The sequence below is a fragment of the Panthera uncia genome, assembly GCF_023721935.1.
Source record: "Panthera uncia isolate 11264 chromosome B2 unlocalized genomic scaffold, Puncia_PCG_1.0 HiC_scaffold_24, whole genome shotgun sequence".
Classification (NCBI taxonomy): Eukaryota; Metazoa; Chordata; class Mammalia; order Carnivora; family Felidae; genus Panthera; species Panthera uncia.
The window spans coordinates 41,845,450-41,858,460 of NW_026057580.1; the positions used below are offsets into that span (position 1 = coordinate 41,845,450).

Here is a 13,011-nt window from a genome sequence, read left to right on the forward strand (position 1 = left end):
GAGAGAGAGTGAGAGAGAGAGAGAGTGTGAGTTGGGGAGAGGCAGAGAGAGAAGGAGACACAGAACCCGAAGCAGGCTCCAGGCTTTGAGCGGTCAGCACAGAGCCCAGTGCAGGGTTTGAACCCACGAACCTTGAGATCATGGCCTGAGCTAAAGTCAGACGCTCAACTGACTGAGCCGCCTAGGTGCCCCTCGGTTTTATATTCTTAACACCTGTCCAGAATATAATCTCAGACCACTTTCACTCTGGCTGGTTATCTTTTCTGGCTTTTATTTATGGTCTACACACACTTGGTGACTGGATTATATTCATTTTTCCTTTTTTATACTTGTTTTTTAATTGTTTAATATGTGTCACTTTTGCTTCGTCGTCAAGCTCCGAAGTCTGTATTGCTTTTGTAATTTCTACAGAACCAGCATCATTGTGAATAATCCAATAAATTCACATAGTATATTCTATACTTTCTTTTCTACGTTGATTTTAATCATGTTGTAATCAACTGTTAAGAAACTGGTTATTTTTAATATACTTTACAATGTAGGGAATGTTACTTAAATTTTTTTTTTTTTTTTTTTTTTTTTTTTTAATTTTCACAGGGCAAACTCAGAAAATGAATCTTTTCCAGGCGATAACAAGTGCCTTGGATAACTCATTGGCTAAAGATCCTACGGCAGGTAAAATTCCTTTCTGCTTGACTACGGTAGCTGTGTTAATTCAGAATCAAAAATTTGCTGGAAATGTTGAGTCTGGAGCTCAGTGGTTAACATTACATTTACCTGAAATTTTTTAAAAGATCTGATCAAGTGATTAAGGTTATCAGATCATGCTATTAACACATTTTTTAAATTAATTCATGGTGAATTAGTTCTGATGTATATCTAACATCTTCAAGTCAACTTTTTCCCATAGTGTGTGTGGTTTTGATATTATATTAATACTTTCTGGATTAATACCTACTGGGTACTTCTGTTTCTCCAGCATATAAAAAAAAAATGGGAAGTACCACTTCTTTCAGATTTATGAATCTGTTTATGAAATGAAGATTTGATTCCATGCTTTCCTTTGAAATACATTGTCATTCAACTTAAGATATTTTGGAAATAACTGTAATAAATAAGTAGCTTATCAAATTTAATCATTGGTATAAAAACAGTTGTCCTGCTGTATGTTTTCTAAATTTGATTGGCTTTACTTATATGTGTTAGTATATATAAATATATATATATTTGGTATACCTTGGGCTTCCACTTGAAAATCCCTAGTTTTTATTATTAAGTTTTTTAAATGTGTTATCATTTGTTTTTGAGAGAAAGACAGAGTATGAGCAGGGGAGGGGCAGAGAGAGAGGGAGACACAGAATCTGAAGCAGGCTCCAGCTCCGAGCTGTCAGCACAGAGCCTGATGTGGGGCTCAAACTCACAAGCTGTGAGATCATGACCTAAGCCAGAGTCAGACACTTAACTGACTGAGCCACCCAGGTGCCCCTGAAAATCCCTAGTTTTAAGGTCAAGTGAAGAACGTGTTATTTTGTTAGGAGGAAGTAAGAACTATAATAGTGGATGATTAGATTTTGCTTTGTTTGAATGCTGAGAATGATCTTGAGTAAATAAGGGTGAATTGTTTCCTTGAGGTTCACAGAGCTGGTCAGGTGCATATATAGGAATAGAATTCACCTCTGTGAACACCCGTTTTTATTTTCTTTGCCTTGCTCACTATGTCCCACCATACTTGCCTCCTTTTACTTGATTTAAGTCCTTTTCCTATTTGTGACTGTTCTCTCAGCTTGGGATATTTTTCCTTCAGCCCTTCAGAGTGTTGACTTTTATTATATACCATATATGAAAGAAAACGACCACTGGCCAGACACTCAGGAGGCTGGAGTGTGAGTCATAGTTCTGCCTCTTGCTTTCTTTCTGACTTGTCAAGTTACTTTACTACTTCTCTGGCCTCATTTTCTTCATGGGTAAAACAAAATGACGTCCTAGACTGGTGGTTCTTAATCAGTTGGGATGATTTTAATCCCCCTTCCTCCTCTCATGTTTAACAAAGTCTCCAGACACTCTTGGCTGTCAGGACTGTGTGTGTGGGGGGGGCAACTGTCATCCATGGGATAGGGAGCAGGGATGCTGCTGTATATCTACAATGTATAGAATAGGCTGTTACAAGAAAAGAATTATCCAGTCCAGAACGTCGGTAATGTTGAAGTTTAGAAACCTTATTTTAAACCTTTGATCTATTTCTGTTTTCTACTTTAAAATGTAAACATTGAAATTACTTATTTTTCATTGTTAGTATCATTTAGGGATTATCAGATAAAATATGTTCTTTAAACATTGTTTTTCAGTAATATTTGGTGAAGATGTTGCCTTTGGTGGAGTCTTTAGATGTACTGTTGGCTTGCGAGACAAATATGGTAAGTTAACATCTTTATGTATGAATAGTATTCCTGTATAACTTTTATTTAAGTATCTTGAAAATAGAGAATATTCCTGTTAAATTGTTTGCCATATCTTTATTGTATAAATAGTTGTCGGTTTTGTTTTTGCATTTGTTTTCTTCCATCCACAGAATGCTTTGGTCTAGAGTTCTTCCAATGTGTTCTAACTGTAGCATCCCTCTGACCCGGTTCATATTACACATATTATGGATGCCAAAATAATCGTAGTTAAATGTATTGTTTATTATGGCATTCAAATCCAGGAAGCTTTCATCTCTTACTACTGCCTACCTTAGCCATTTTCACTTCCATTGCCTCTAGTTCAAGATTGTGCCTGATTGGTCTCTGTTAATAGATTTCATCTTTTATTACCTGTACTAATCACGGTTCTCCAGAGAATTAGAAGCATTAGGATTTATCTGCATAACTATATCTATATATGTGTGTGTATATAGGTATTATATATGCATCTATATCTATTTGTATGTATATGTACCTCTGTATATTTATAATCTATGTCTATACCTGTATCTATATGCCTCTACCTATATCTATATTGAGAGAGAGAGATTTATTTTTTAAGGAATTGACTCACACAGTGAGGGGGCTGGCAAGTCTGAAATCTGTAGGGTAAGCCAGCAAGCTGGAAACCCAGGCAGCGTTTCTGTGTTGCAGCCTTCAGGCTGAATTTCTTCTTGTTTGGGAGACCTGCCTCTTCTCCTAAGGCCTTCAAATAATTGGATGAGGCCCATCCATATTATGAAGACTCATCCGCTTCACTGAAAGTCTACTGATTTAAACGTTAATCACATCTAAAAAATACTCTCATAGTAATATCTACGCTGGTATTTGACCAAATAACTGGGCACCATCACTTAGCCAAGTTGACCCATAAATTAACGGTCCCATTATCCTTCCAGATATTTTACCTCGGCTGATCAATGCCTTTTGCTTGGCATGTGATTGATTTCTGTCTATTGCTTTCACTTACTTCATTTGACTCAGACTTCATACTGTTAGAGTACATTTTGGCCCATCCCAGCACCCCCCACTCCTGCCCTGCCCTGACTTGCTGTGTAAGGAATGTATTTCAACTCCTTATTGTTAGGGGTGACTTTGAGGTGATTTGACTTCATTCATTTCTTCTCTGAGTCTTAACTGATCTGGAAGTCAGCAAGGCACTTATGTTTAGGGGGAGGAGTTGACTCCTACCTTTCTTCTTACTTTTGCCACTGCCCTCTGAAGCTCATGGGTGCATGCAAGTAAGGAGGGAGGGTCTTTCTGATATTTTTTTCCTAATTGTTGTTCCTTCTTGTTCTTCTCTTCTCTGAGGTTATATTATATTTGGATCCAAGATACCATGGCATGGCCCATCTTCTTTACCAGGAAGTCCTTTTCTCTTTATAGCAGGTTGATTTTCTGAGTCCTGTCCCTCTGTTGTCTCCTGTTTCTAACAGCTGTTTAGATTTTGAGATGGTTGGGCCAATCTCAACTACCTCACACTATCTCAGTTCCAGCGACTTCAGACTCCGACAAACTTTAGCTCTTAAAAAAAATTAAAAACCTTTAAACATTTGATTTCAAAAGCAATGCATATACATTGTAGAAAATATGGGAAATATAAAAAAGCATAAAGGAGAACATAAAAATTGTCCATACTTCTAAAGTATGAAAAAAAACAATGGTACCCATCTTGATGCACACACTTCTAGACCATATTTGAATATATCTGAGTATATTTGCATATAGTAACTAATGTTTAAAACATAGAATTATACTTTTGTTTTCTTCTTAGGATTTTCAGCTCTATTTACATTGCCCATCAGTTCTTACATGCTGTTTACTTTATGCACTGGAGCCCTTAGCGCATTAATTATGGTTGTTCTAAATTCCTGGTCTGACAATTCCAATCCCTGCCATGTCTGGTTCTGTTGCTTACTCTGTCTCTTCGAATTGTGATTTTTGGTTTTTGGTTTGCCTTGTAATTTTCTCTTGATAGCTAGACATGATGCACTGGGTAAAAGGAATTGCTGTAAATAGGCCTTTAGGGATGCGGGAGTGAGGTGTATGGGGATGGGAAGCATTATATAGCCTTGTGATAGGTCTAAGTCCTTTATTGAGCCGATGCCTCTGGACTGTGAACTTCACAAGTGTTTTTTCTTCCCTGTCAGGTGGGACAGGATGGATGGAGCTGACTAGAGTTGGCCATTTTCCTTTTCCCATGTCAATTACACTAATTATACATACCCAGCAGATTAGGCTCTAGTTAACTGGTTTCACTTGAGGTCAGGCCTTTTTAAGAAGGGGGTGCTGTGGGGCACATGGGTGGCTCAGTAGGTTGAGTGTCCAACTTTGGTTCAGGTCATAAACTTGCAGTTTGTGAGTTCAAGCCCTGCATTGGGCTTGCTACTGTCAGCTCAGAGCCCACTTCGAATCCTCTGTTGCCCTCACTCTCTGCCCCTCCCCCGCTCATGCTCATGCTCTCTCTCAAAAATAAGTAAACATTAAAAAAAAAAAAAAAAAGGGAGTGCTGTGGCAAGTTTCAAAATGGCTCCTTGTCTGCTTCCCCAGCTGGAAGCAACAGGGGATTTTTCTCCGATGTTTATCAGAGCTTCTGGAGGAGAGCCTCACAGAACTGTGGAGGCCTCTCTCTAACTGGATTCCTTGGAATTTTTAACTCTCAGACTTGTACACACTGAACCTCCATCAATTCCTCAAGTACAGTTCAAGTTTTCCTATCCTGGCACTGGCTCTTGCAGTGGTTTTTGCTCGTCAGTCTCTGCTCTGGTAAGTCAAGATTCCCTATATTCATCTGTCTGTCTCTTTAGTCTTGAGGACAACAGTTTTCTCTGTGTCGTCCCTTGCCTTGTGGGCAAGAGTTGTTGATTTTTTTAGTCTGTTCAGTTTTTCGCTTGCTGTTAGGACAGAGTGGCTACTCCAAGCTCCTTGCATGTGGAACTGGAAACCAGAGGTCAAATTATACTTTTGTTTACTTAGTCTTGTCTACATCTGGTGTAGCTATGCTTCTGAGCAGATTCTAGCCCTCACTAGTCTGTCTTGCCTTAGCCAATGTGGTAACATGCTGAGCGCTTGTTTAAGCTGGCGAGTCTTCTGTTGGTTGTCTGCCAGGTTGTCTCTCATCCATGGTGCTCTTCTCACTGTACCCATTCTGTCTGGGGCATTTCATCCACGTCCCCCGCTACTCACACACAAGTGACTTCAGATTTTCTAAATCCAGTCTAGACCTCTGGCTTGGGCTTCAGATCTGTGTATTCATTGTTCCACGGTACACCTTCACCTCAGTGTTCCAGCCACTTCAAACTCAGCATTTCCAAACTCCGGTTTTCAAACTCCACCCAGCAAATCCATGGCTCCCACCGCATTTCCTGTCTCAGTGAACATACCACTATCCATTCAGTTACCTGAGCCAGAAACTGGGGGGATTCTAGTCTCTTCCTCCTTTCTCATTCTTCACCCCCAGTCACGTCCTACAAATTCATCTTCACAGCTTATCTCTGATATGGTCTCTGTATTCTTGCTTCCCTGGTCTGCTTTCAGATCCTTAATCCTCCCTGCTTGGAGATTTTTACCCCTTTTCTTAGCAATCACCCTCCCTCCAGTCCCTACTTTGCTGTGATAATTCTAAAAGGCACATTTCTTGGTGGGATGTACAAAAGACTGAGCTCTGCCCTCTACCTACCTACCTACCTAACCTCATTCATTGTATTCTTTTTTTTTTTAAATTCATTTTATTCTTTAAAAAATTTTTTATTTTATGTTTATTCATTTTTGAAAGACAGAGAGACAGAGCACAAGCAGGGGTGGGGCAGAGAGAGAGGGGGACACAATCTGAAGCAGGCTTCAGGCTCTGAGCTGTCAGCACAGAGCCCGACGCGGGGCTCAAACTCACGGACCGCGAGATCACGACCTGAGCCACCCAGGCACCCCTAATTCATTTTATTCTTTACCGATATTGAATTGCTAGATGTTTTCTCTGAGCCTCTGCCTTTTGTTCCATCTCTCTTCCTTTGCACACACCATTTGGATCTTTCTCTCCCATCTGATTACTTGGTAAGCTCCAATTTTGCCTTCAGAAGCTTCCTCTCTGGAGCTCTTCCTGACCCTCCCAAACAAACCCAAGGGCTAGTTTTCACTGTTCAGATTTCATGTCTTTCACATATTGCAGGTTGCATTGCAGTTGTGTCCCTACCAGATCTCTGCAGCAGACAACTTCAGGAAGGCAACAGATATTTAAGTCATCTGTGCATCCCTAGCTCCTAATATTGTGTCTGGCAGTACTTATTAAGTGAATGTGGTTCACCCTCTCACCAAGACAGTGGCCTATTGCCTGGGAGAGGGGATTTCCTTATCTTCCTGTAATGATGTTGGTTAGTCTGATTGTTTTTCTTTTAAAAATGTTAAAACAGGGAGAAACTCTCACTTGAAAAAGTTCTCTACTCCTAGAGGGCACCTGCAGATTTATGTTTCTACGACAGGGGGTTGAGCTGATTAAGGGCTAGCTTTTTTAGCTTTATTGTCAGCAGCTGCTGTGAGTTTTTCTAAGCACTTTAGGACTATGACTTGAAGTTTTGAATAATTCCAGGTTGATCAATGTGAACAATTAAATCACCAGCTCTGTGTAATGAGAAGGAGTGAGCTTCAATTTTTAAGAGTAAAGAATAAAGGGAATGGTGGAGAGAAATATATTAAAATAGAACTTTTTCTGTATTAAAAAAATGGCATGTATCTTTTAAAAATAATTCTCTGCCCTTTTGAGTACAGGCCAGGGTGTTTAGCTATACAGAGGCATGTTTGTATTTTTTGAAGTTAAAAGCATTTGTATTTAAGAGATTATATTGATATAGTTGAATGCATTGCTTTAAATGGCATAGCAAAGAACATCTTGCAAGGAATTGTTTAGCTTTCTGGGGAGGAGCTGAATGTTGGGAGAATGGATCACAGTCGGTAGGTGGCAGCCTACACTTTGAAATGACACTGTCCTTGTTGGCCTGGTACCAATACTTTGGAACTGCTGAGGAGCCTTTTAAATTCCATCAGAAGGGAGAATTTGAAGAATTGCAGGTTACTGACTTACTACTGTGATGCTGAATGCTACTTAATATTAAAGAGAAGGAGCTGTGTAATTAGGGACCATGCTGTTAAAAAAAGAGAGAGGGAGAGAGAGAGAGAGAGCTCTTTTGTACTCCAGACAGTCCAGATGGGTGAGTTTACCACACTCAACCATTTTTCTCCTTCCTTATCCTTTGATGGAACAAAATAATAGGGGTGGTTTGAAAACTGAAAATAGATAGTTTGACCTCATTGACACATTGCACACCAAATGTCAGCTTTAGCCTCTTTAAGCAAGGGATCCCTTGCTTGGGAGAACAGTTAGAACTAGGTGTGTTCTAGGGAAGCAGTGGGTAGGAGAGGGCAATTCAAAAAGTAGTTGATTTTTTAGGGTATGTATGATTTTATGTTGAATGTCACACATCCTTTCATTTATATAAGATTCCACGTGTCATACAAAATCTGTCCTCATTATTGTCCTTCTCTATATTGTCTGTGTTTTATTCACGTAACACTTTGGTATGTCAGGTTTAGCGTACGCTTTTATTTAATACTATTCTATATTAATGTGAACATTGCTGGGCTGTGGTTCGTAAGGCTCTGTTTTGGTTCACTTATTGGGGGAAACTTAGGTGAGAAAAGGAATAGCAGAGGACTTGCTGAATTAGTCTGTTGGCCCAAACATCTCCTTTTCATGGGATTTGATGGTTTTCCATTACTATATTCATTCCTGTACACCACAACTGTGGCCTGTCCTAGCAGCTTGGGAAAACGAATATAACCACTTGTTTGTTTTCCTATGTAAATATCATAGAAATTGTATAACCAGACACTTCAATACACTGGATTCAGGAAGGAAAACTAGGGCAGGCATGTGGAGAAGATATGTTCTCCTCTATAATATGTCAGTATTTGGGAGTTGATTTTCAGCCTCTGTGGTCTCATCAGTAAAGGAAAGAGCTAGATGTTCCTTATGAGCTCATATTTTGGTATTCTTTGTGATTGTGTGTCTCTTTCAAAAGAGGAGTACATTTGCTTTATGTTTCAATTTCCTTTATATTTAAGGGTTTTAGGAGTATAGCAATTGTTCTGTCCTTTGAGAATCATGAGCACGTTAGGTCCTTAATTTTCTCATAAGTCCTTTTCCAGTATAAGTTTTAAATTTGGGGGATGAAAGGAAAAATCTTTTGACAAGTCTCTAATACTTTTACGTGAATTATGAAATTAACCTCTTCAACAGCAAAAGTGACCTTCTGCAGAGAAAGGATTACTTGGGTGATAATCATCCTCGCGGACATAATGTCAGGAATATCAATCTGTGAAAGAATGCTTGGCTTCTAGGCAGTTGAAACTAATTTTACTGAAGCAAAAACTTGGTAAAATAATGGCAATTCCTGAGGGAAATGCAGTACGTGATTTATTTTCCCTATGAAGTGTATACATTTATGACTTCATAGCAGATTGAACACCAGACGTAGGTTGTAAGATATTTAAATGTTCCATGAATTTAGAGTAAAACCAGGTATTGAGATGGTGTAAACTTTTTTCCTAATATGCTTATTAAAAAATATTTTAAAAGAATTGTTAGCTTTAAATGTCTTTCTTCCCAAAAGTCAAGCACTTTATATTGCTCTTGGTATTACAAGGCCCTTTGTTTTCTATATAAAAAAAAAAATTTTTTAACGTTCATTCATTTAAAAAAAAAATTTTTTTTTAACGTTTTATTTTATTTTTGAGACAGAGAGAGACAGAGCATGAATGGGGGAGGGTCAGAGAGAGGGAGACACAGATTTGAAACAGGCTCCGGGCTCTGAGCTGTCAGCACAGGGGCCCGATGCGGGGCTCGAACTCACGGACCGAGAGATCGTGACCTGAGCCGAAGTCGGCGCTCAATCAACTGAGCCACCCAGGCGCCCCAATGTTCATTCATTTTTGAGAGAGACAGAGTGTGAGCAGGGGAGGGACAGAAAGGGAGGGAGACACAGAATCTGAAGCAGGGTCCAGGCTCTGAGCTGTCAGCACAGAGCCTGATGTGGGGCTCAAACTTAACAAACCGTGAGATCATGACCTGAGCTGAAGTCGGACGCTTAACTGACTGAGCCACCCAGGCACCCCACATGGATGAGAGCCCCTAAAAGTACACATTGGATAGACTAGATTAAAAATAAAATAATATAAAATAAAAGGATTTTAAATGTGTCCTTTATCTCTTTTTTCCAGTTGAAGGAGTTACCCTAGAAAATGGGATGAGAATATTGTTGAGATATACTTCATTTACATTTGTTTTCCTTATAAATTGTTTTGATGTTCTTTTGTGAATTTTCATTCCCAAAAGACTTTAGAATCTACTAAAATTAGAATTGGTACAAGTTGTTATTGTATTTTAATTTATCTAAAAATCAAAATCATGTCTCACAATTGGCATGTTGACCAGTGTCTTAACAAATAGCATTTAAGAAAATAAGATTGAAGGGGCACCTGAGTGGCTCAGTTGGTTAAGCAGCCTTCATCTCAGGTCATGATCTCACGGTCTGTGAGTTTGAGCCCCTTGTTGGGCTCTGTGCTGATAGCTGGGAGCCTGGAACCTGCTTCTGATTCTGTGTCTCCCTCTCTCTCTGCCCCTCCCCTGCTTGCTCCTCTGTCTGTCTCTCAAAAATAATAAACATTAAAAAAAAAAAAAGAAAATAAGATTGAATATATTTTGTAGAATATCAGAGCTGGAATCAGTCCGGTGATTCTCAACTGGGGGTGATTTTGCACAACTGGAGACAGGAGTCTAGAGACATGTTTGTCACAACAGGGGGTTGCTACTGGCATGTAGTAGGTAGAGGTCAGAGATACAGAGGTCTTACAGTGCACAGGGCAGCCCCTCCCTCCCATAATGTCAATAAAGCTGAGGTTGAGAAACCTGGATCTAGTCCTCCACATAATCTAGAAACTGAAGTTCTGAGAAGTTAGATAGTACCAAACTGTTGAGTGGTGAGTGAGTGAGACAGATCCCAAGCTCAAGCTTCCCAGAACCCGGTTCTGAGCTTTTTGCATTATGTTGTTTTTCCTTCTACTTGTAAATGAGCGACTCTTATAAAACATGAAGAATGGAAGGAATATATAAGGAATTTTAATGAACAATGCTTAAGGGCTTTGATTTGAGTAGGAATAACCCATCCGTAGCCATCAATAACCCCTATGAAAAAGTTCTTAAAAATTCTTTTTGTGATTCTTTTGTGAACACGTTTTCTGATTAGTGCATTAAGTTGTTCTGGGATGGCAGCTGCTGCTTCAACTAGTTTTTCTGTTTTTCCATAGCTGATCAAACAGTAAATGTTAGAGCTACCAACAGGTGTTCTCTTTGACATTTTGAACATCCGAGTGTAATGCCCTTAAGCCAGTTTTTCTCAACCTTATTTGACAATGGCAGGCTTTTAAAATTATCAAATATGAGCACCAACAGGGCTTAGGAGATAGGCTTGAACTGAAGGAGACCAGAAAAAAATGGGATTATAGGTCATTATTGTCAGAACCTATAAAAATTAAGTCATATTTTTGTAAACATCACAATAATTAGAAAAATGAAACTATATTGAAAACACGTTAAGGAGAGTAAAAGATCCTTTGTTTTACACTTTCACTGTCCAGTATGCCATATATCATATGTCCTTAATATTAAGGATGATGCTGTGAAATTAGCTTCCGATTTAAATCTGGTGTCAAGTCTTATGAATCTCCTCTTCCAGACTGGTACCTTTTTTTTTTTTTTCTTTTTTTAAGATTTTATTTTTAAGTAATCTCCACACCCAATGTGGGGCTCAAACTCATAACCCCAAGATCCAGAGTCTCATGCTCTACTGACTGAGCCAGCTGGGCGCCCCAGACTGGTACTTTTGACAATGGGAAGAACGCACACTTTTCTTCAGTATTTAGTATTTCTTGAATGTGGAGGCAGTAGATATTATTAATTGTTTTATTTTGGACAGCTCACTTTCTAACTTTTACATATTGCAGCCGGTGATTTTTTTTTAACCTTTCATATATTCAGAATTGCTGCTTATTTGATTCAAATATACTTTTGGAATTATAAGGTTTTTTTAGATCTCAGAAAGTATCAGGGATGAAAGGGGGTCAGCAGGATAACAATTCTCATATACATTTCAGATTGTAGATCTGGGAGTCCCTGGCCCCCCCCAATTCTGTGCTGTTCAGCTCGAGGAAGCCAATCACAAGCCCATTAAATTACAACTGAGAATGCTTTTCCCTCTAGAAGTAGCTTGCCTCATGGGCTTGTTAGCCCTGTGTTGACACTGCGCTCAGATATTGAGCTGTTATTGTCACTTACCTGAGGTCACATACCTGTCTCAAGAGGTTTGAATCTAAGTGCGTAGGTTGTTACATAGCTCTACAGTCTGTGCTTCATTTCTAACTTGTAATTCCACTGTCTAGTGACTTCAGTGCAATTAGAAATTCATGTAATAATTAAATTCACCAGGAAAAATGATTTTCCAGTCCAATTGGAAGTAGCCAGTACAAACAGCCCCGCATGGAAGATAGCCTTAATGTCATTTGACAGGTATTTGTTGAACGAAGCCTCGTATGTAAAGTCCTAGAGGATTGGAGCGAGTGCTTTGTTTTCTGTTCCCGTTTAGTGTAGATGAAATTTCTTGGTTGCTTTGATTGGCAGAGTGGATAAGGGATCAGTTAGGTAAAGGTTGGCAAATGTCATGTGCTAAGGAATCACTTGGGAAGCTTGTTGGACAAAAAGTTTTCAGTTTCCTAGTGAGCAGCTACACCCAAAGGCAGCTTTAGCAATGAAGTGCTTGACCTTCTCTGGTGGCGTCCTGCCATCCCTCTCCCCCCGAGGTCCTCTGGCCACCAGCCAGAAATGGTGGCATCTGGCCAACCTTAAATTAGCCAAAAGATTCTTTTTCTGCAGTTTTGGCTCCGGGACACTCAAGCATCATTGGTAATAAGGGATTTCTCCCACTCTCAATTTCTGGGCACGCTGCTCATTTAACCCTCATGTTTTCCTCTTCTGGTCTCTGCCAGTGGGGAGTCCAGCAGAAACAAAGACACTAGTTTCTAAGCCAGAAACACAAACATGGTATTACATTCTTAATTAATCAAGACCCTGTAGCTGCTAAATTTGAGCATTTTGTTCTGGAAGACGTGGGGCTCCTTAAAATTCGAAAGGAAACTTTTAAATCACTTTGGAAACATGTTAATTCTTAAAAGGGAGAAAGGAACATTTAAATGGCATACACCATTTTATATCTATTCAGATCTAAATTGAATACTGATAGGTAGACATTAAAGAGAGAAGTTCTGTAGGATTCTCAACCAACAGTTTCCTAAGTCTGATAGGGCAAATCAGTCATTTGTCTGAAGAAGTCACCTTTTTCTTCTGTCAAAGATTCTGGAGGTTCCTCCCAAGGACCATGTAGCCGTTGAGCTTTTTATTGTTTTGTTTTTAATTCTATAATATTCTGTAATTAATATTTTAATTATATAA

At 39.2% G+C, this 13,011-nt stretch overlaps 1 protein-coding gene across 5 annotated transcripts in view; it reads left to right on the top strand.

Moving 5' to 3' along the window:
* The window catches only part of BCKDHB (branched chain keto acid dehydrogenase E1 subunit beta), a 203,337-nt gene that overhangs the window by 12,701 nt on the left and 177,625 nt on the right, over positions 1-13,011 (top strand). For all 5 annotated transcript variants that reach the window (XR_007462762.1, XR_007462764.1, XR_007462763.1 and 2 more), the window contains exons 2-3: positions 598-675; positions 2,346-2,414. Coding sequence is in view for 2 of the 5 variants with exons in the window: in XM_049653936.1 (XP_049509893.1) it covers positions 598-675; positions 2,346-2,414 (147 nt within the window). In the remaining 3 variants the exon portion in view is untranslated. The remainder of the gene's footprint in view (positions 1-597; positions 676-2,345; positions 2,415-13,011) is intronic.